At 38.1% G+C, this 24,251-nt stretch overlaps 1 protein-coding gene across 13 annotated transcripts in view; it reads right to left on the bottom strand.

Annotated features, from left to right (window-relative positions):
- Nucleotides 1-24,251, bottom strand: part of NPAS3 (neuronal PAS domain protein 3) — an 867,158-nt gene that overhangs the window by 119,635 nt on the left and 723,272 nt on the right. For all 13 annotated transcript variants that reach the window (XM_034937407.2, XM_034937408.2, XM_055097464.1 and 10 more), the window contains one exon: nucleotides 6,873-7,047. In XM_034937407.2, the coding sequence (XP_034793298.2) occupies nucleotides 6,873-7,047 (175 nt within the window). The remainder of the gene's footprint in view (nucleotides 1-6,872; nucleotides 7,048-24,251) is intronic.

The raw sequence follows: 24,251 nt of genomic DNA, 5'->3' as shown, positions 1-24,251 counted from the left end.
CTTCTATTATTGAACAAAACATTTGCTACCCTGCAAATATCACTGTATTAATTTATATAAAAGCTGTATTTTTATTCTGAGTTGTAACCACTGTGATTTAAATTTTGAAAGAGAAAGTTAGTTTCAGAATGGCATGCAGAACTGTGCCAAGATCCAACATCTTCTCTGGGAACAAAAGGGAGGCCGCCCTTCTGTAGCTAGTTGCGTCATCAACGTGTGGGTCAAGGAATTAGGTCCCAAAGGATTCCTGGGGTTGCAGCTGTGCCTTCTGGGAGCTGGCCTGGAAGGGTGGAGCTCAGCTATTGGGCCAGGAGAGCCTAGTGGGAAGGAGAGATTTTACTTTAGCTCCCTCAGGCAAGATTCTAAAAGTACAGTTTGCTTTGCAAATGTTCTCATTTTACACACAAGCACACCAAAGTGTGAACACACACAAATTAAGGTGATAAGTATGCCTAGGCCTTGCATACCAGAAAAAAGCAATGGAGAACATTTTTCCCTTCTGTGGCAGTTCCAGGGGATCTTGTTTAGCTTAGCTGGGGATAAAGGTGACATTTAAAAATAGCCTACTTCGCTCATGAAAAAATGGTACTGCATCAAGGTAGCTTTTTTGAGGCAAAAGAATCATTCTAGGTTTGGCAAGGTAGTCCTTGTAAGAGCACTGGCTTGCTTTTGGAGTGCACCCATCATCTTCATTTCAGGATTGGCAAGAAGGTAAGTTCTTAATGATGACATAGTTAAGAAACACAGATAATTTTGGATAAAAGCTGTGTTTATGCCTAAATGATGATCTCTTTGGGTTACACAAAAGGATTACTAGTGAGGCTGCTTTCTGACTGCTAGATTTGCCGCATACAGGCACAGCTGGGTATTAACAGAAGTCAGACCGATGTGGGGGACTCGTGAACTTGTCCCGATCATTGCTACAGCCCCAGTAGGAATGCATTTTAAATCAATCCATCAGAGATCACTATGGTAGTTTATCTGATGGATTTATCTTTGCCTATAGTATATGAATATGGAAAGAAATTAAATGTGTGTTTACAGTTTGATAAACATTCATCATAAATTATACATTTTAATTTCATTTATTAGTTGGGGACTATGGAAAGCAGGAATTTCATTGCATACAAACTGCCATTCAGATTGAAGGATTAGCAGTTTCCTGAAAAGGTACAGTAATTGTCCAAACAAATTCCATTTCTATGTTAAGTTAGTCACTACACTGTTTGTTTGTATTCAGAATTTTGGAAAGGCAAAAGTAGCATACTACTCATCCTACTGACTACACTCTTTGTCACTTACCCTTCCAATAGCTCTAACTCTGTCATTAAGTATAAATCTAGTGTGAATGAACTTTCTATCATTTGACACTTTGTATGAATGCTGTACTCACCATGTGAATTTTGAGCCCTATTTATGTATAAAAGAACTTGGTCCAATCTTTTAGTATTAGCATGCTGAGCAGTCTCCATGATATTATCTCACCATAAAATGACTCCAAAAATCTCAGTTATTAATGGGATTAATGGTGATAACATAATTCCAGAAAGTTGCTACTCTATATGTAGATATATTGGCAATAAAAATCAGTCACTGTATGCCTTTCCCCAGTAGGGGATCTCTCACTTTTCCCTGATTTTTAAAGGCTTCAGATCAATAACTGGAGTGACATTATTAACAGCTCCCTCAACACCTTGGCCAGCGCTAATATTAAATCCATTACACCTTCTGTTTGACATTTGCAGTACAGCAGAAAGTGCTGTAGATACAGTCACATTGTCTGGGGACTGGGGTTGGATGTGGGGTTAGTAAGATGGTTTCCCTTGCCTAACTTCTAAATTCAGTTCATTGATAGAAATCTTGACCCAATACAAAAAAAATCCCTTCACAACAATATACCAGATGGTAAATAATTCACCCATAGAAGTACAAGTATATGTCATATCCAAGCAGTTTTTTTATACAAAATATTGATCCGATCCTCAGATAAATTTTTACGTTCTTTATGGTTATTCCTAGACATTTGTTCATCTAATTATACTGCTTACTGTGAAAATCATCTAATGATGTCAGAGGAATTGAGCTCCTGTTTCTGTAGAATTAGGAGTAGTTAGCAATTTACCATAGCACAGAGGCATAAGTTGAAACTGAAGTTTATTTCCATTCAGGCAAGTACTCTACTGTTTCCATTTTGCTGGCCTTAAAAACATTCGGGACATAGCGTAAGTATAATAGCATAAAAATCATACTACTATAATGATGATCCTAATGCCACAAAACAGGCTAGATTTTGCCTGAAAATTTAGACAAAACATGATAACCCGTATTTTACACAACCAATGGGTTAGCCATGCAGCTGTAGTTATTCATCATCCAAAGTACTGCCTCATGCATTTTGCTAAATTGTCTAAATCCTGGTACAGTATTGATTTTCCCCTCTATGAACTCACACCCACCCAAAAAGCCACAGGAGCCCCTTGCCCTGGCTGAGTTCTCTCTGAAGCAGGATCCAGGCATGTTCTTCCTGACAGGGGTCCTACAGAAGAAACTGATCACTCGCTGGTGGGAAGCAAACCACTGGAGACAGAAAGGGAATTTTATCTTAGAGAAACATGAAAATGAAAAAGCTAGTTACCAGAAGTATATACATTACAATCTTATTTTAGAAAGAAATACAAAAAACCCCACCAAACACATACATACCTACATACACAGGAACAGAAACTAAATCTAGGAGGGTACGTAGTGCATATATATGAATAATGGTTATTTCTAGATAGTGGGATGGTGGTGGTCTTTACTCCTTTTTCCCTGAATTCTCTGAATTTTTCACAATGGGCCTGAATTAATTTTATAATTGGAAAAAATAAAGCTGTTTACTAAGAAGGAAGAAGGAGTAAAACACAACACTTTTACAGCCTAATATAGAGAATATTACTATTTGCCTTCAACATAGGAAGAGTTTTAAAGTTCCTCCAGGATTTCTTGAGAGCTGCTTTTCTGTTTGTTTACTAAGCATTTAAAAGGCACGGCACTGAAATTTAAGAAAAAGATGAGGATAGTACTCATAATCCCAAGATGGCAGAATCATTAAGAGTAATAATGAAAAGGCACAAGTAGATCTGCAAAAAGAAAACCCTCCAAATGCCATTGGTCAGAGGTTCTGTGCTCCTCATACTGCGGGAGCCTGCAGGACAGCAAAGGGCAGTCTCTTCCAAAATGTTCCAATCAACCCCTAAATAGGCACTCTCGGACTTTATAACATTTTAAACAAGGCCACTCATTTATCTTTTGCCTGACTTAAGATTTCTCTGAGATAATACATTGACTAAACTGTTAAAAAATGTGCATACATAGAAAATATTTATTTGGGTGTGCTGTACAATCAATGGATCTTTTTTTCTCCTCCATTATCCTGAGGCTGAGTCAGGACAAGACAATCTCAGGGCTGGCAGTTCAAAGAGACAGAATTCCTATTGTGGCATAGTATCACTGCCTCTTAGGCTGGCTTAGTCACTTATTGCCTTTTATTATAATGCCAAATGTTATTTAGATTTCAGTCATTTAGTAATGCTACACTGAACACATCAGGGCTTCTGAAAAATTCCATACCTTCTAGTCCTTTCATTTTCATAATAACCATATATCAATATCCCTTTCCCAACTAAATTACACCACTGTTTAAAAAAGAATCTGTGTTTTATCAGAGTTTAAGAGATTATGATGCAATGAACAACAGTCTTCAAAAATGTTCCTTCATGTTAGTTATTAAGAATTAGGAAATCTTGTTAAAATTCTTTCAGCTTTTAAGAAACATAAGCAGCTTTGTGATGTAGTGCCTGACATGAACTTTTTAAGTAATTCCCTTGGAGCCATCATCTGCATTAGTGAAGATATTTCATTTAAGGTAGCACCCTACACTGCTTTTCAGTATTTGAGCAGTCAATCTAATTGCTTTTTTAAGCCCCAGATAGAAAATAACCAACACTGCAGACTTTGAAGGTTAAGGTAGCTTAACGTTCTCTACTGGTGAGAGTCACATTCACCATCAAGGAAGAGGGCCTCTTCTTATGCGAGTGTAGCTAATGAGCCCAAGTCAAGTGATGTGGAAGGCAGAGTTTTCAATCTCACTAGCAAGGATGGCTAAAGGATGGCTGGTGAAGGCAGGGGAAGGAAACCTAAGTAAATTTATAGTATCTTTCAATCACACTTCAATGTTAAATGATAGAGTACCTTTAATCACACTTCAATGTTAAATGATAGAGTACCTTTAAAGGAGAGAGTTAACAGTTGAAGGAGATATATATTCTCCTACAGTCTAGAAGTAATAATCTGTAAGAACTGTGTTCTACTAGTGTACCTAGGGTTATTTTATGCATGCTAGGGCTTCATAGAAGGCATGGGACTTATGAGAGTTCTTATATTGACATATTTATTTGGGCTTGCTGTTGTATTTAGACTCTAGCCTAGGATACTCTAGCAGAACTGGTTTACAGGCTGTGGATTTTTTTTTTCTCCCAAAGTCTCACTGTCAACATGTATTTGGGGAGACATCAAACTCAGTATGAATTGACAGGATGATCTAGCTTCCAAGAAGACCAAATTTAACCTTAGGCTGCATTAAGAGAAGTATAGTAGCCTATCCTGAGAAAGGTGACAGTTCCTCTGCTTTGCACTAATCAGAATATATCTAGAGGGCTGTGCTATTCTCTTCACCATATTTTTAGAGGGTTCTCTGTAAACTGAAGCACAGCCAGGGCAGGATGGTGAGGCTTTTAGGAACACGTCATTGAATAAGGGTTGTGAATTAGCACTGTTTGACCTGGAAAGGAGAAGGATGACAGGAGGATCTGATGTAATTGACTTCACATGTATGAGAAGCTAGGATAGGGAAGAAGGAGTAAATCAGAAATGTCCCAGAGGGCAGACCTTGGATCAGTGGGAAGTTGCAGCGAAGCAGATTTGGGCTCCATATCAGGCATAACTAACTAACTACGAGAACTACTCAACAAGGGAGTGGGCAGCCTTGCAAGTTCATGAGTTTCCTATCAGGGCAGAATCTAGCAGAGACTGGAAAGGTTGCCTGCTGGTTTTGCTGTAGAGATTTGGCTGCGTATGTTGGAGGTTGGATAAAAGGATCGTGAAGATCCTTTCAAACTTGAGCAATTGCGATTCAAGGAAACAAACTTTTCCAAGACCTTCCCTCATACAAAGGCTTAGAAACTTAAATTCTTTCATGCTGCATGTTTGAGTCATGAGGAAGAGGTTCTCCAACATCAGGATGAAAGAGTAGAAAACCGTTTGCATGTGCTGTTTCTCAAATATGCCCAGATATGAACATTCTATTGACTAAAAAATAGTTCCAGTTATCTCACTGACATATCTGCTCAGTAAAGTCAATGAGTTATGGTATAAGAATATATCACTTCCCCACCTGAACAAAAGTATTTTCATTTTTAAAAGGTAAAGAATAATCTTAAATATTCTCTTTTCTCATGTGTGGGGCTCACTGGAGAAGGATGATCACCAATGCTAAGAATAATGAATGCCCTAGAAACTACAGTTAACTTCAGTGAGGAAAATGGATTGGTTCTTAAAATACTTCCAAGAGTCAAATGTGTTTGTTTTTTTTTTTTCCCCCTTCTGTGTGAGAAAACGTATCGTGATTACTTCTAGGCAGGCCAAATTATTGTCTTCGAAGTATGTCGAGTTATTTTAATGTTAATCTTAACATAGGTTTTTCTATTTTTCTTGCTAATAAAATGCTTTTGTATTACGAATCTATTTTAAAACAACAGATCAAGTAAAGTACAAGCATCTTTGAAGAGTGAAAAAATAATTTTCCAAGTAAGCAAATACAACTTTGCACTTCAAATCAGGCCTTGATTCATTAAAAAATCTTAAACTTCTCATGAGAAAAATTAACATTTAAACCACTGCTGCTTGGCCAAGCACTCCACCACACAAGAATATGAAATATCTCCTCTAAAAAAGTACAAAAAGGACAAAACCACAAATGTGGAACTTCAATTAATTTAAAGCCCCAATCAGCAAAGAATAAATCCTTCGCAGATCTAATTACCAGCGCTCTCGGAAGACCCAGGCCGACCAGCCAATCTTCCCCGTGTTTGAACAGCTTGATGAACTAGGGGACTGATGGATATCAAGTCATTTTGTTTAATTTATAAATGGATTTTCCCCTAATACTTAAATTATCATCAGTACAACACAATGAAAATGGGAACATTCTGAATGCAAAGTCTATAAGAGTCCTGGAAGGAATCCCAATGAGGAATGTCACCTCTGTTCATTCCTCTATACAATTGATCTAATTAAATACTGAGGGTAGAAAGGCAGTTTAAAATGTAGCCATTTCTGTTTTCTTTTTAGCCTTAATTTATCTGTTCACATCTTTCAAGTACCTTCTGATGCTTTAAAAAAATAAAGAAACCAAGATTTCTACAAGTCCCTGATACTTTTAATTCTCCACGAGCTACTATTTGGAATGCCTCTGCCATAGATGTTGCTGAATAATAAATAAACGCATTACATTTAGCCATGGTAACAATAAAATGAAGAGGGTATTCCAAATCGGAAGCTTTTCCCTCTAGTAATTTGAAAGAGAAACTAAAAGAACTAGTACCTTCTACATGTATTGTTCAACTGAAATTAGATCTCTGGATTATACTTATTAAAATGTCTCCTTATTTTCAGATCTCTTCCTTATTTAATTACTGCATGGGACTGGAAGCTGCATGGAATTGTTAAATACCCTTAGACCTATTTATAGTCTCTTCACATGGGTAACTTGAGCACACTCATTTGGCAAAGGTCCTGCCCACCAACCCACACATCGGGTTTGCAATTCCCACCTGGCTCGGGGGTCTCCGACTGAGAGGAGGAAGATGCTGAGCTGGCTCCGTCCTCAGCAGTGCCCTGTGACAGGAGACCCCGCCCAGGGGGGAGCTTCATGCCCAGCTGCTCAGCCATCTCCACGTGATCTCCGGGGTGGACATAGTCAAAGACACTGCTGCCTGTCAGCTCCACCTAGAGGGCGAGAGAAAGGGTGGGAAGGAAAGACATTATATAGGCTTCTCCATTTTCAAATTCAACACAGTGATTCAGATTCTGAGTAGAAAAGAAAATACATTCAGGTCCCAGAAACAATCCTGGTTCTGTCTTCATCTTCAAATACTTAAGAATTCTTCATCTTCAAATACTTAAGAATTGAATTCTTGAGGTGAAAGAGAAAGATTTTTTCACATGTATTTATTTAGCAATTGTTAAGCTCAGTTTTTTTTTTTCCCCTCACACACTGTTGTTGTTTGCATAAAGCCAAACATTCTGTGAAATGTGGACGAGTCTGCCTTGCATTCAGCTGTTTTATCCACGCATCATCAAATACTTGCGTGTTTGGTGTCAAGCAGATGATTGACTGAATTCTACAGTTTTCTTATTGAGAAGTTTGGGTTTTGGATAGGAACAGCTATAGAAACAGCCAGAGATAGCAGTCGAGTGTTTTCCTTAAAATACACAGATTTCCAAGATGTGTTTTTATACATATCATCTGATTTCCATGTAAATTTAAATGTAAGAAGGGCTGCTTACAAATATATGCAAAGGCATAATGTTTTCATTAAAAATTACTCATTAGCTCTGTAATCATATGAGGGATTTTCCATATAAAAGAGGTCAGCTGGGGTCTGAAGCAGCCATATTTTTTTTCTGCTGCAATCAGCTTGTTTTGCCTTCAATCTAATAGGATACATAGTACAAATCTCCTTGAAGGCTTTTTAAAAAATGTTTTATTTTGTATACTCTTTGAATCAGGCTAACTCTAAAGGCAGAGAATGAATATCAAATATCAGAACTGTTTCAGCCTGAAATAGAGGCACTGACTATTTTAATGCTGTCAGGCATGACCCCTGCGTCTGAGTTGTGCGCTGTCTGAAGGGGCAGAAGTTGCTGGTAAGGACTGGCCTTACCTCTGTACTCCTCTAATGCTCTAAGTTTTATCTCCTAAGAATAGTGGTAATGCTCTACATTACATGTACATACAACAGGGAGAGATATGTCAGCAAGAGGACAAGCAAAAGCTCTTTCCCAGGTCACTAATGGGTTTCCCGGTCCTCCGGAGTGCAATGGTTGCAGGCCAGCTATGACGTACCATGGAAGCTGCCAGAGCTTCAGACTGTCACGAGTTTCTTGGTGGATATTTACCTAGAACCCCTGCCTACCTCACTTCCCTTTCCAGGATAATTTCCAGCATCCCTCCAGATTCCACTTGCGTGCCTGCACCCTTTCATGTCAAGAGGGAAGACTGGCGGTGGAAAAACTGTCACAGAGACTGTAATACTCAGAGCAATTCTTGTCCCCAGAATTCCAAGTCCCGGTAATATGATCACATCTACTCCCAGACTCCATTTGATTAACATCTTAACAGGCTGCAGATCTTCCACATCTATCAGTTAACATAGGTATAGTCAGAAAAACAGGAGGCTAAATTCAGTTTGGTTAATAGCTATTCCTGAAAAAGACTCGCATAACTTTTACAGAAAATTAGGTATTTTTCTCTTGCTATTAAATTGCACTCTCCTCCTGTATCACCCAACCACTGACTATATCATTTTACAATCCCCATTTCCTCCATTTGGTATTGTTACAGAGCGTAAATCGGGATTCACAGTGATCAGCTCTTACCCTCTGGGAGGGGGGGATTACATGGAAATAATCCCTTTAATGTGCGCCTTGCCTCTAAGCACTTCACACAGTAATAAATGGGTAAACTGACTTTGAGCAATTAAGAAATTAAATGAAACTAATAAAATGTGTGTTTTAATATTTCTTGATGGTTATTTTGTTTGGAGATTAGTGAATATGAGGAAGTCACTCTCGTTTTGCATGGAGTCCAATTGTAGCACTTTCATAAATATTTCTGTCACTTTTCTCAAACTAATTTTTTCCTTTAATACTTCAATGTGCCTTTTGGCACGGACCATAGATTGTGATAGGATGACAACACAAATGGCAGATAAAATAGATTTTTTTAGGGGAGCTGGTTATTGAATATTCATGTAAGCCAGTCTTATAGAGAGCAGAAATAGGCCACTCTCTCCACATCCTGATTTGCTTGGATGTGCAGATACTTCCTTCCTATACAATAATGTCCGGAGTATGGCACATCTAGGGCAAGACTGAGTCTTGATGTGCCACAGAGCACTAGGGCACGGTGAGGACTTTTTCTCCCTGTGGCCTCATGGGATTTCCCACCAACATACCTCAAAGCTTAATGATGAGGGCGAGGTGGGCACTGGGAGTTTGACACTATCATAGTGGTTATATGTATACTGTAGTTAAGGCCGCACAGTGTGGAGGAATGCCCCACTACTTGGACTCATAACCTGACTTCAAGACCAGAATCTTCCTCCTCAGTTGTGTGACCTTGGACAATTAATTTAACCTCCCTGGACTTCAGTTTCCTCTTCTAAAAGTGGCAGCATTGCTGCTCTGCAGGGCCCTAGGAGAACCATTCACAGTGACTTCCACATGGATGCTCCCCTGGAGTTGTGTTCCTTGGGAATGGTGCCAGGCTGTGGCCCTGAGAGCTGGGAAGAAGACAAGACTTGGTCTACCTGCCTCTCAGCCTAATTTTGAACCTCTAGTGAAACTATGCAGAAGAAATCACTTTGTGAGAAATAAGCACCAAAAACATGTCTTGTTGTTGTTGCTGTTTGGTGGATCAAGATGAATGACATGAAGAAATGTATATTATTGTGTAATTTTGTGTCCCACTTTGGCACATCATTTTAGTCAGCAGGGGGTGATACATGCTTTCAGCCTTAACAATAACAATACTGGCAGTTATCTACTATGTGCAAAAAGTACTAATTTTTGTGCTTTGCTTTGATTAATCCTCGTAACAATCTTTTGAACTGGTATGATCATGTCCAGTTTACAAAAGAACCTGAATACTGGAAAAGGCCAAGGGTGGAAACAGAATTTGGTTCAGAGCCCACTTGACCTATTACCTCTCAGGTAGTAGCACTGGCAGCCATAGAGGCTAAGCAGAGACCTCTGAGTTCCCCTGTGCTTCAGCCTTGCTTTATTCAGGAAAGAACACTGAACACCATGAAGGGAGGAGGCTGAGGGCAGGCAGCCTGCCAATCCCCTGGAGCTGGAGATGCTTTGCCATTGAACTCTTTGGCCAAAAGAAGGCACTAAAGGAGGTGTACTAAACCAAAACAGAGGTAGGATTAGACAAAGGTCAACTTATATATGCACCTGAGTCATCATCATCGTTATCATCACATCTTACATGTATCTAACACTTTCAACATTCCTCATACTGCTTTGACTTCATTTCATTTAAATTTTAGAGCCAGAAGACACCTTAAAAACCATCTATTAATACCTCCTTATTTAATGGGGAAAAGCCCTACAGTCCCGAGAAGTTAAAATGCATGTTCAAGTTTACCCAGCTGTTTAGTGGTAGAAACAGGGCTGTAAGCCCAACTGTCTAATTCTCAGTCCACCACTTTTCCCACTAAACCCTTGTCTGATTTTTTTTTTTTCTCTCTTATGGATACTCACCAGGTGAGACAGACTAGAACTCATGTTTCCTGCTACTAAATTCTGTGCCTCAAAATAGACTACAGACAGCAAGACGGAGAATTTTTTGCTTGATGAACAGACATTACTTCATGTTAGCTTCAGGTTGGAAAAATAAATAGAGCTCCAATCCAATGCTAATTAGGTACCTTTAAATCTTCTGTTACCACCTCTTCCAAAACATGTGCCTGCTGAGAGCTAGGACTAGTCTATTATGTTTAGTAGGTATATTATAAACATTTTGTTGAATGAATAAAGAATGGATATTTGCGCCTGAAAAAAAATTTCTTTTACTTGTACTTGATTTGGAAAAGTTTAAGTTGGTTCTTTTATGTTACTATAATGGCATTGTAATAATAACATTATTTATTCCTTAAAATGTATTATAATATAGCATCATAATCTATTTATTTGCAGTAAGTCCTTGAGTTTAGCTGAGGATGGGATTGTATAAGTGCCGGGAAGGGACAGGTTTTAAGAAACTCTTTAAGAGAATAGTGTCCGTCTTTCATAACCCACTTGTTTCCAATCTACGGCAAAACTCTGTTTAACTGGTTAGTTTCCAGTGTTCACACGCTTTTGTCTTCATTATTTGAACTGTAACATAGTTCCATAAAAATTAATACTTCTTAACTATCCCTTCAAATCACCAATAGTAGAAATTTAGAGAAATTTCATTTTATATTAATTATTGGTCCTGTCTTCAATCCTTAATTATGATCGAATGGAAAAGTAGAGCTTTCCCCCCTCCAATAATGTGTTCTTCTGATTGAGAACTTCAAAAATCCATGTTCTGTTTATGAAACTCAAGATAACAGACCCATTGATCTTTGAATTGTTTCTCTAGTAGCAGAAGAAGAAGGAAGCATGACTGTTTCCAACTTCACCCACTTGGTCTAACTTTACTCCAGCTGAATGACTCTGGAAGAGAACTTACTGTCTCACGTTGCTTAGTGTATTACAGAACAGCTGAGAATGCATCAGGGGAAGCAGATAGATAGGCAACAAGTAATAAATAATCACATCCAGAAACAGCATTTTGTTTAAACTCTTTTTTTCCTGCCTTTCCCTGCCCAATGTTACCATAGATTCCTCCAGGACCAGCCATAGTCACTAGTGCCATCCAGAATATCCTATAGTCAAGCTAAACCACACAGCCTTTGTCAAATTTATTTCACATTCTGTTAGCTTGCATGTAATTTGCACACTAGACACAGCTGATTTGGTAACTCTGAAGTTTCCCGGAAAAAAATGTAAATATATTATACAGTGGTTTGAGTTGACTTTTCCATGTCAGGTCATTGTACCCTGCTGGTAGATAGGATGGGGGGGCTAATTTGTCTTTTCATACATCAAGCAAGCATGTCAATAGCCTTTGCTTGCTCCCCTGGAGTGAGCAATACTTTTTAACTACAGTGATGTACTAACAGTGCAACTCATTGAATTCAGTGCTTCTTTGATTGAAGGGGTTTGGTGCAGATGAGGAGTAGGCAGTGATCTTGTAAGTTATTAAGAGAATGCTTAGATAAAGAAAGGCCATACATCTATTTTCAAGATATTTCTTCCTTTTAGAATATTTCAGTCTTAGGAACAATATAAAGTTGATTTTTATCAATAGAAAGGGTCATTTAAAACCTACTCTTTAAGGTAGAATGTCATAAACCTTTTGTAAGGCTGATATTAAAAAATACTTTGAGGGCATTGAGGTTACCACAAGGGCTCTTAGTTAATCTCTTTCTGCATCCAGGCCCCACTCCCTTAGGGAGTGCTAGCAATATCTGAATAAAAGGTCATTCCTGAGAGAGGACTCTGTTTGTGGTAAGTGGCTTGGAAACTAAATTCCCAGGTGAGGCCTTCAGATCTAGCAAGAGACCCTGACATCCTGGTTAGAAAATCCTGAGCCAGGATCAGGTGGAAGTTCTATCTCACCACAGCAGGTCAGGATTTGTAGTTTTTTTTTTTTGGGGGGGGGATCACATTTATATTATTGAAGGATAATAAAGTGAGAATAAAATATAATAAGATATGATAGCTTGATTAGCATAGGTTTTCTTTGGATTTACCGGTATCTTAATGCCATCTTCATAACTTCCTACATATTGCAGAACTCCACTGAATATTTATGAACTGTTTTGACAGAAACTTGATGTTCTTTACTGCTCTGTCTCATTCTATGTATTTGCTGACTTATCTGAAGAAAAACGCATAAAAGCATTGGGTCTGTTACAGAAATACGTGTATAAATTAGTAGAACAAGAAGAAAGGTTCTATATCAGAATGATGAGATAGAATGAAAAATCCTTCCTGTGTCATCAAATAAGAACACGAATCCACTCTCTTTTTATAGATATGTTAACAGAGGCTTCCCTTAGAAGAATTTTAGCTAAAAGATACCACATCATGTGTTTATTTTATCTTCAAAAATAAACATTTTGGGTCCCATGGGAATCCATTAAGTACGTTTTTTGTTGTACGTACATTTTTCTATCACCCCGGGAGTGCCTGACTTGAAAATTGCAACCGCAGCACCCAAAGAGACACTGCATATGGGAGGCTGAGGCAAGAGAATCGCTGGAGCCTGGGAGGCCGAGGTTGCAGTGAGCTGAGATCACGACATTGCACTCCAGCCTGGGCGACAAGAGTGAGACTCTGTCTCAAAAACAAACAAAAGCAAACAAAAAACCCCAAAAAACAAACAACAACAAAAACAAGAGATACTGCATAACCAGTTCTGAACTTTAAGATGTGCCAGAAGATAATTCCAGGGGATCAGTGGGTCTCCTAGTTCTCAGAGAAGAAAAAGAAAAAAGCAGACTGTCGGGGAAATAGAGTCAAAGAGGAAATAAAGAAGAAAATGCAGCTACTAATTGAGACTAATTGGGCCCAGTTATTTGGAAGTGAGCATGTTTACATACTTCTAGAAATAGCGTGTGTATAAAACAGGTCCACAGACTCTTTGAAGATCTCCCCCATTTTTGTTGTTTAAGGATAAATTATATGCTGCATTTCATTTTTTCTTGTAATCTTAGATCAGGTATACCTCCAGCACACCATACTATGCAAGCAGTGGTTTTAGAACAGTATTCATGTGTCAATATCCTTTTCTTTTCCTTAAGAGACATCAGTTAAAAGAAGAACCTAGAGAATGCCTTAATACTGAGGGGATATTACATCACAGGAATGAGCCCAGGGATTTGTGAAAGTGACTAAACCAAGAAATTTTAAAACCTTGTTTTACAAGGTTCCCATAGTTTTGAATTTTTCAAGCGTCTGTAGGGGAGAAAAGGCCAACTTTTTAGTATTTATCACAGTGCTGAGAAGGAAAAAGGATGCTGTTAGAGGTTACATCATAGTAAAAAGTGAAACGATGCCAAGAAAGAAACATTAACAATCTTAAAAGTAACTGAAGTCGGTTTCTTTTTTTCTGGAGATCAAATGAATAGTAAGATGTCACTTTCAAAGCTTCTTCATTACCTTGGTGGTAAGGAGACCAATCAACATAAAATACTTGATATTGGCATAGTTAATCCATTATCCTCAAATTTTACATGTTTCAGTATTTGTCATTTAAAGCTGGATACATGTTGAGATGAGTGTTATGCATAGCCGGACTTCAGTATCAATACGTCTCAATTTTTGTTATTGTTTTCATACTGAATTTTGTCCTCCTTCTTTGATTGCATGAACAAGAAAGAGTGGAAAATGCTTGTAAGATTGAAATTTAAATATTTCCCTGATTCTAAACAGCCATTTTATTTTATCTTGAGACAGGGTCTCGCCCTGTCACCCAGGTTGGAGTGCAGTGGCATGATCTCAGCTCTCTGCAACCTCCGCCTCCTGGGCTCAAGCGATCCTCCGGTCTCAGCCTCTGGAGTAGTTGGGATTATAGGTATTGAGCCACTGTGCCTGGCTAATTTTTTTGTATTTTTAGTAGAGACGGGGTTTTGCCGTGTTGGCCAGGCTGGTCTCAAACTGCTGGCCTCAAGTGATCGGCCTGCCTCAAGGTCCCAAAGTGCTGGGATTACAGGCATGCGCCACCTCGCCAGCCCAGCTCTTATATTTTAAAGAAAGGTAACTGGGTTAGGAAAACCATAATAATTCTGGGGATGATTTTTTCCATTTGTATTATGAAAGCTACAAAGTAATTTTATTCTGGTCACAGTAAAATAATGTGGTTTATATGACTAAAACCTTAGATATGCTTAATGCACCCATATAACAATTACACATCCAAATAATAATAAATAATAAAATGCACAAATCATACAATTAGTCGTTCCTGAGTGTTTTCAAAGGGGCTACTGTATGGTGGAAGATCAGCAACAGTGGTTCTCACCAGGAGTTGAGTCACAATGTTTAAGAGTGATACTGTTGCGCGAAAAAACAATAGCAAAACCAGAAAGATTTAACAAAGATAATTTCTTTGTAGACCTCAAGAAATCTTTAAGAGAAAGCAAAACCAAAGGAGGATCTTGTTCGGATTGGCGCATCATGTCAATGCTATTGCAGCTGTGTTTGAAACAACTGGCTCTCCTTCTCCATATCACCATGAGGGGGTCTTTAAAAATCTTATCTAATGGGTTGATAGGTACAGTAAACCACCATGGCACACGTTTACCTACGTAACCTGCACATCCTGTACATGTACCCCAGAACTTAAAATTAAAAAAAAAAATCTTGGAAAACCACAAAGTATACTAAAATATTTATTTTAGCCACTGTAGAATATAGGTGGTTAGCCCATGTTAAGAAATTATTTGGGGAGTTAATCCAATAGGAGAACAAGAAGGAATAAAATTATTCATGCCATGATTAACCACTGACCCTCCCGAATACCATGTGTGCACCATGGCCATGGTGTATAATTTATTTCTTGTGAATTACCATAAGAAAAAGGCCTAATATACTGCTATTTTATTTTGGTTATTGTAACTACTAACTGTGGTAGGGTTTGAGGTTATCTTCTATGAAAGCAAGTCAATACCCTAAACACTCTCTAGGTGCTATTTTAAAGGAATAAGTTAAATTCACAACTGTTTAATAACAGACTGAGTTAGTCTTGGGTAGAGAATGTAAATAGAACTGGCAAGTAGAAAAAAATGGGTCAAAAGAAATGGCTCATTCCAGAGGCTAAAATCCTGTATATCTTAGGGTATTTTGAGAGGACTATGGTGGCGGTGAGGGAGCAAACCCTTTTGAGAACCTGATAGGTTCTATGTCTTGTCTCACCAGAACAATGCTGTAATCACACACATGCAATCTGGCATTTTATTTCAGGAGTTTCAGGCACCTTTGCTGTTTATCCAGGAATAGTCTCTAGAGCTATGCTGCCCCATATGGAAGGCAGGAGTCAGGTGTTGCTACTGAGTGCTTGGAATGTGGCTGCTCTGATTCGTAATATGCTATAAGTATACATTACATTACCACCAGGTTTTAAATACTTTGTACAAAAATATAAAGAATGCAAACTGTCATGTTTTATACTGATTGCATGTTAAAATAATATTTTAGATATGTGAAATTGAATAATCATTAAAATTCTTCTCACTTGTTTTTACTTTTTAAAATGTGGCTACTAGGAAAATTTAAAATTACCCATGTGGGTTTGCAATATGTTTCTGTTGAACAGTGATGCTCTAGAAGCAAGAATCCTTGGAGTAGAACATGAAAATGACATGAAAGGGAAGAGGTATACGATAGTAAAAGATAACAGAAATAAAGAAATGTCTATGGAATAAAAGAACTGAACTAGTACATTCAATTAGTCAATCATATATTTATCTATCATTTATTCCCTGTAACACATTGCATTTGGGATTTTAGGAATTAATTAAAAGAAACATAGAAACTCAGCACCTGCCCCCAAGTAGCCTACAGTCCACTTTGGAGAGATGAGAAAAACACATACAAAGTCAAATAATATGAGAAAAATATATGACAACACAATGTAGTAGATGAATAATTTTTGACAAGACTACTGTAGATCACTGCTTCTCAAATTTCTCCAGATCCTTTAGGATTTCCTTAAAATGCAGCATGGGCTCCCAGAGATTCTGGCTCCAGAGATCTGGGGTAGGGGCCAACATTCTGCAATTTTGGGAAGCTCCTGGGTGATGCTGAACCTGCTAGTTCACGATTCACACTTTGAGTAGCACTAGTATGTCTGCACCCAGAGGTGGTTGTGAACCAAAAGTATCTGGGACAGCAACTCCCATTCTGACTCCTCACAGAGAAAAGAATGAGAAAGGACAGGTGGCTTGGATGAAAAGATAGGAGCAATCCAGGACACAAGAGGGTTTTAACTGCACTGGAGCTTATAAGAGCAGGGGTGGTGTATTACACTCTTCTTGGATTAAGCCTAGGATGTTGGAGAAGCATTAGGCAGAGGCTCACTAAACACTAAGTGATTGATTTAGGCCCTAAAGAGATAGATAGATCCATGCTAGTGTTCATTAACTGTTTTCCCCTTCCTTTTAAAATATTAAAGAACAGAACAGGTTCAAGTAATCATTTATAGGAAATGTCGTATCTCATTTTTCTTCTCAAGTTGGTACCACAAGGACAATTGTCTCACTGTAGACTTAGGCCTAGATAATTGGCACACTTTGAGCTAACTTCTTATCCTACACATTTAAGCCCTGGACCCATGATTTTTATCTCATTTGTTCCTGTATATGCCACACTGGAATGATCTCAGTTTATGGTGGATGATTTTTTTTTTTCCCGGTAGGTGAACACAAAACCCATGGTGTATTTTGGAATTTTAATTAATTAATTAATTAGAGACAGGATTTGCTCTGTTAACCACACTTTGGAATTATTTTTTCTGAGGTTTAATTCAGAAGAATTTATTTGTAAATCTTTTTAAGCAGTGGGTTTGAATGTCAACTTTTTAAAAAACTTCCAAAATTATTTTAAAAATTTTTTGTGGCCACATAGTAAATGCATATATTCATGGGGTACATGAGATGTTTTGATACAGGCATGCAATGTGGAATGAGCATATCACAGAGAATGGGGTTTCAATTCCCTCAAACATTTATCCTTTGAGTTACAAACAATGCAATTACTGAATGTCACCTTTTACGGAAAAGGTCTGTTCAAAGTCATCATGTTTGTTTTTTTTTTTTTTTAATCACACTTTAAGTTCTGGGATACATGTGCAGAACATGCAGGTTTGTTGTATAGGTATACACGTGCCATGGTGGTTTGCTGCACCCATCAACACATCATCTACATTAAGTATTTTTCCTAATGCTATCCCTCCCCTAGCCCCCGACCCCCTGGCAGTCCTGGGTGTGTGATGTTCCCCTCCCTGTGTCCATGTGTTCTCATTGTTCAATCCCACTTATGAGAGAAGATGCAGTCCCTGCAAAGGACATGAACTCATCCTTTTTATGGCTGCATAGTATTCCATGGTGTATATGTGCCATATTTTCTTTATCCTGCCTATCGTCGACGGGCATTTGGGATGGTTCCAAGTCTTTGCTATTGTGAATAGTGCTGCAGTAAACATATGTGTGCATGTGTCTTTATAGTAGAATGATTTATAATCCTCTGGGTATATACCCAGTAATGGGATGGCTGGGTCAAATGGTATTTCTGGTTCTAGATCCTTGAGGAATTGCCACACTGTCTTCCACAATGGTTGAACTAGTTTACACTCCCACCAACAGTGTAAAAGCGTTCCTATCTCCACATCCTCACTAGGATCTGTTGTTTCCTGACTTTTTAATAATCGCCATTCTAACTGGTGTGAGATGGTATCTCATTGTGGTTTTGATTTGCATTTCTCTGATGGCCAGTGATGTTGAGCCTTTTTTCATATGTTTGTTGGCCACATAAATGTCTTCTTTTGATAATTGTCTGTTTATATCCTTTGCCTACTTTTTGATGGGGTTTTTTCTTATAAATTTGTTTGAGTTCCTTGTAGATTCTGGATATTAGCCCTTTGTTAGATGGACAGATTGCAAAAATTTTCTCCCATTCTGTAGATTGCCTGTTCACTCTGATAGTTTCTTTTGCTGTGCAGAAGCTCTTTAGTTTAATTGGATCCCATTTGTCAATTTTGGCTTTTGTTGCCATTGCTTTTGGTGTTTTAGTCATGAAGTCTTTGCCCATGCCTATGTCCTGAATGGTATTGCCTAAGTTTTCTTCTAGGGTTTTTATGGTTTTAGGTCTTACGTTTAAGTCTTTAATCCATCTCGAGTTAATTTTTGTATAAGGTGTAAGGAAAGGGTCCAGTTTCAGTTTTCTGCATATGGCTAGCCAGTTTTCTCAACACCGTTTGTTAAATAGGGAATCCTTTCCCCATTGCTTGCTTTTGTCAGGTTTGTCAAATATCAGATGGTTGTAGATATGCAGCGTTATTTCTGAGGCCACTGTTCTGTTCCAGTGGTCTGTATGTCTGTTTTGGCACCAGTACCACACTGTTTTGATTACTGTAGCATTGTAGTATAGTTCGAAGTCAGGTGGCATGATGTCTCCAGCTTTGTTCTTTTTGCTTAGGATTGTCTTGGCTATAAAGGCTCTTTTTTGGGATAGAGACACGAAAACCCCTTCAAAAAAATCAATGAATCCAGGAGCTGTTTTTTTTTTTGAAAAGATTAACAAAATAGACCACTAGCCAGACTGATAAAGAGGAAAAGAGAGAAGAATCAAATAGACACAATAAAAAATGGTAAATGGGATATCACCACTGATCCCACAGAAATACAAACTACCATCAGACAATAAACACCTCTATGCAAATAAAATAGAAAATCTAGAAGAAATGGATACATTCCTGGACACATACACCCTCCCAAGACTAAACCAGGAAGAAGTAGAATCCCTGAATAGACCAATAACAAGTTCTGAAATTGAGGCAGTAATTAATAGCCTACCAACTAAAAAAACCCCAGGACCAGATGGATTCATAGCTGAATTCTACCAGAGGTACAAACAGGAGCCCGTACCATTCCTTCTGAAACTGTTCCAAACAATAGAAAGAGAGACTCCTCCCTAACTCATCTTGATACCAAAACCTGGCAGAGACACAACAAAAAAAGAAACTTTCAGGCCTATATCCCTGATGAACATTGATTTGAAAATCCTCAATAAGATACTGGCAAACCGAATCCAGCAGCACATCAAAAAGCTTATCCACCAAGATCAAGCTGGCTTCATCCCTGGGATGCAAGGCTGGTTCAACATACGCAAATCAATAAACATAATCCATCACATAAACAGAACCAATGACAAAAACCTCATGATTATCTCAACAGATAAAGGCCTTCGATAAAATTCAACACCCCTTCATGCTAAAAACACTCAGTGAACTAGGTATTGATGGAATGTATCTCAAAATAATAAGAGCTATTTATGACAAACCCACAGCCAATATCACACTGAATGGGCAAAAGCTGGAAGCATTCCCTTTGAAAACTGGCACAAGACAAGGATGCCCTCTCTCCTATTCAACATAGTATTGGAAGTTCTGGCCAGCGCAATCAGGCAAGAGAAAAAAAATAAAGGGTATTCAAATAAATAGGAAGAGAGGAAGTCATATTGTCTGTTTGCAGATGACATGATTGTCTATTTAGAAAACCCACTCAGGAGGCTGAGGCAGGAGAATGGCGTGAACCCAGGAGGTGGAGGTTGCAGTGAGCTGAGATCGTGCCACTGCACTCCAGTCTGGGCAACAGAAAAAAAAAAGGAAAACCCCATTGTCTCAGCCCTAAATCTCCTCAAGCTGATAAGCAACTTCAGCAAAGTCTCAGGATACAAAATCAATGTGCAAAAACTACAAGCATTCCTATACACCAATAATAGACAAACAGAGACCTAAATCATGAGTGAACTCCCATTCACAATTACTACAAAGAGAATAAAATACCTAGGAATACAATCTACAAGGGATGCGAAAGACCTCTTCAAGGAGAACTACAAACCACTACTTAAGAAAATAAGAGAGGACACAAGCAAATGGAAGAACATTCCATGCTCATGCATAGGAAGAATCAATATCGTGAAAATGGCCATACTGCCCAAGGTAATTTATAGATTCAATGCTATCCCCATCAAGCTACCATTGACTTTCTTCACAGAATTAGAAAAAACTACTTTAAATTTCATGTGGAACCACATTTTGGAATTTTTAATCTAGCTTCTTCCTTCTCCCAAGAGAACTCAGTAGGGTTGTTGTCTTTTTACTTGACCACAAGTCCAGCAACAGTGGTGCTACCAGTGGTGCTAACCAACTTTTCTTCCTAGGGCAGGCAGAAAGAGCTCAAGATGAAGAGTATTTCAATAATGCCCTTTTAACTGGGCAACCACAAAACCTCAACCTGTGTGATCTACTAACCCAACACCAAGTACCTTGTCTAGCTGCGCATTTCCATGCCGTCTAGATATGGTGGCATGGCTGAGTAACTGAAAGACTCTTTCAAAGTTTTGCTTTAGGTTGTGAACCAACAGCCAGCTACCATAAACCTTGCTTCCATAAGAGAGCACTGATACATTGGAAATTAGCCAGAAAAATCACCTATAGTGTTGTGCCTTCTGAATTTAATTAAATTTACCAATTCATTTTGACAAGCTTTACATGTGGTTATCAAAACCTTCCAGTTTTACCAAACCCCTTCAGTTTTGCCTTAAAAGCCAACAGAAGAGCAAACATGCATTGGTTGAGAAAGGTTGGGAGTGGGTGGGAAGAGAGGGGTGAAAACTTATCAAAAGTAAAATTGGATTAAGAGTCAATCAAAATCCAACTGTGAATTTATCATTTCAATGAATTTCAATGAATGGTTTAAAATGTGTTTGAAATCTATTTGAAAATGAATATGTAATAATATAGACATATCTCCTTTTCAAAGCCAGTATTGTCAGATGTATTCTGAGCATTATAATTCATGAACAGAGTAGATGACTATTTGAAAAGTATTAAAATGAGCTGACTTTTCAATACAAGTGTCTTCACAATAAGTTTTCCTATTCTGGGCAATTCAGAAATGTAGACAATTGTGGTAGAAAAATAATATGTATTGTAATATTCATTGTACAGTAGTAGTGTAGTAAGTGGCAATTCTGGACATTACAAGAGACACAAGGATTATTTTCTGTGATTGCACAGAGAATACTTGGATTTCTTGTGAAGCTTTTGCATTGGAAATGAGATTCATCAGTCTGAACGGGGCAGGGTTAGAGCCCTTAGCAACATGCTTATTTTGTAGAAGGTCACTCAATAATAACTTCCTCTGCCCTCCAAGCTTATTAAGACTGACTGGCATATATTAATGAAAACACCTGATTCTCCAACCATAAAACCCAGACAAAGACTTTATTTTAATATTAAGGAAGGAACCCTTAATTAGCAGGGTTTCAAAAATGTCAGCTTCTTCTATTAGCTGTTCTGGTCCATCAAAGCCATAATCCCTACTGTCAAATTTCATCTCATGATAGACAGTTTGCCGGCTGTCTTTTTTTTTTTTCCTTTTACTGATCATACTGACTGAAGCTTTTTTTAAAAAAAATTATTTTGCCATCACATTTAACAACACATTGTGTATTTTCTTGTTATTCTCTTTATTTTACTCTTCGCTTTCAAAGACTCTTAACACATGTCAGCTAAAAAGGTGGGGGAAACACTGAAGAAACACAAGTATTACATGTGAATACATATGCATTCTTAGGTGTATAATTAAGGACTCTTGGAAGTCCTGGGCTTGCTGGTATTGATTGCCTTCGAGAGTATGTAAATGTGCTGTCCGAAAACACAGACAAATAAAACCGTCTCATAGATGATTTCCCATTTTTGATGTGTCAAGGAGCAGGGGAAGAATTCTGCAGAAGAACCCGGGATATTTTAAGATAAACATTAATTACTATTAACCATCAGTGTACCTGCCTGTTGCAAGGAATTCATTAGAGCATCTATGGCTTTGCGTTGCCCTCCAGAAACAAGATAAAATGACTGCATCTAGCAGGACAGAATAAATACATAGCTCTTAAAGTATTTGTGTTTTTAGTCTGATTCAAAACATTTACTGTTGATTAAACCCTTTTGCAAAATGGAAAATTTCATGCAATCCATACCAAGAGGGACAGAAAAACACAAAACAAAATCAAAAGAAGGATGACTCAAGGATTTACGGGCAACTTTTGTGAAGACTCAACTGCCACTCTTTCTTTATCCATAAAAGAACAAGGAAGCCTCAGGAATAACAATTTCAGTTTAGAAATGAGTTATGAGAAATAAAAGCTGGAGAAGGAACTGATGGAGATGGCTTGGACATGGCAGACTTAGTTGTTAGAGATGATTAGCTCATACCCATTTTCTTTAATGAGGATCGGGGACTTCATGAGAGAACACAGCAGGTTTTCTTAGCTCATCCATTTGGCATCACCGAAGCAATGGGCAAACTGTCCATTTTTATTAGCACCCAGGTATTCATTTCTGCCTTTTTACCTTAACATTTTTTCATTCTAGACCTCAGGCTAGAAAGTCTGTCCCTCTTGTGATATGCATACACTTTACTGTTCTCATGCATTTCTTCCATGTGGAACAACCAACCCTTTGTGAGCCTCAGGAGAGTGGTCCTGGGGGGCGCTGGGGTGATTACATATTCTTCATGCAAAATGCTCAGGGGTTTTCATTTAGTGAAGTCCATTTGGTTCCTTTATACCTGGGGATTCTTTTTGTTTCTACCATTAACCATCCTTTGATTTTCTGAGATGTATTCTATTGTCTGAACAGCACTACATAAGCACAACACAAAACAAAGCAACAGAATCCCAATTTCAAGTCACTAATGAGTCATCATCACTCTAATGCTACTTTTTTTTTGCTTCCTTAGATGAAATAGAGATTATTAAAGTTATGGTTTCTAGTAACCTATTAGTAGAATTGACAGTCAGCCCTTCCTCACGATCTAATGGCTTTGGCTGACTGTATACAATTATTATTAAGTCTCTTGTTCTAGTTTTAATTGTGTCATTTAGAAATGAAGTTCTGTCTTTGAGGCTAATAAGTTCTTGCTCTGTTTGCTAAAAGGGACTTCCCAGGATAGCCAGACAAACAAGGTACATTTGTTGGACTAGAATATTTGGTTGGGTTCTGGGACAGTCAGGTCCAGTTTTATGGCTAATTGTATAGACACAATGAGCTATGTCCTGGGAGATTTTCTAACACTCTTACATGTTCCTAATAGAAGGCACTGGTCATTAATGTAGACTCTAGAGGTAAGTGTCTAGGGAATGAAACCATTACCCACTTTGGGCAAGTTACTCTAGTGTTTCCTCTGTTATAAAGTAAAGATAATAATGGTATCTACCTTCCTGTGGTCAAAATCAAATGAGGTAATGCATACAATGTGTAAAACAAAGGAAACCTGGCATATATTAAGTGTAAGTGTATATTCATTCACTAGACTGTAAGCTTCTTCAGGGCAGCAGCCATATCTAATTCATTTCTACAAACCCTGGTGCATAGAAAATGTTCTATATATATTAATTGAATGAATGAGCAAGTAAGTGAAAAAACGGCATTGAAATTGTATTGAGAAATGAGGTGATTCAGAAGGGTTTGCTAATTATTCGGGGTCCCAGAGTAATATGGCAGCTTATCTATTATGCCTACCTATTCATTATATTAACAGGAGCTC

This window comes from Pan paniscus, chromosome 15, assembly GCF_029289425.2.
Source record: "Pan paniscus chromosome 15, NHGRI_mPanPan1-v2.0_pri, whole genome shotgun sequence".
Taxonomy (NCBI): domain Eukaryota; kingdom Metazoa; phylum Chordata; class Mammalia; order Primates; family Hominidae; genus Pan; species Pan paniscus.
The sequence above is the reverse complement of the archived record's forward strand: the minus strand, read 5'-3'. Positions and strand labels throughout refer to the sequence as shown.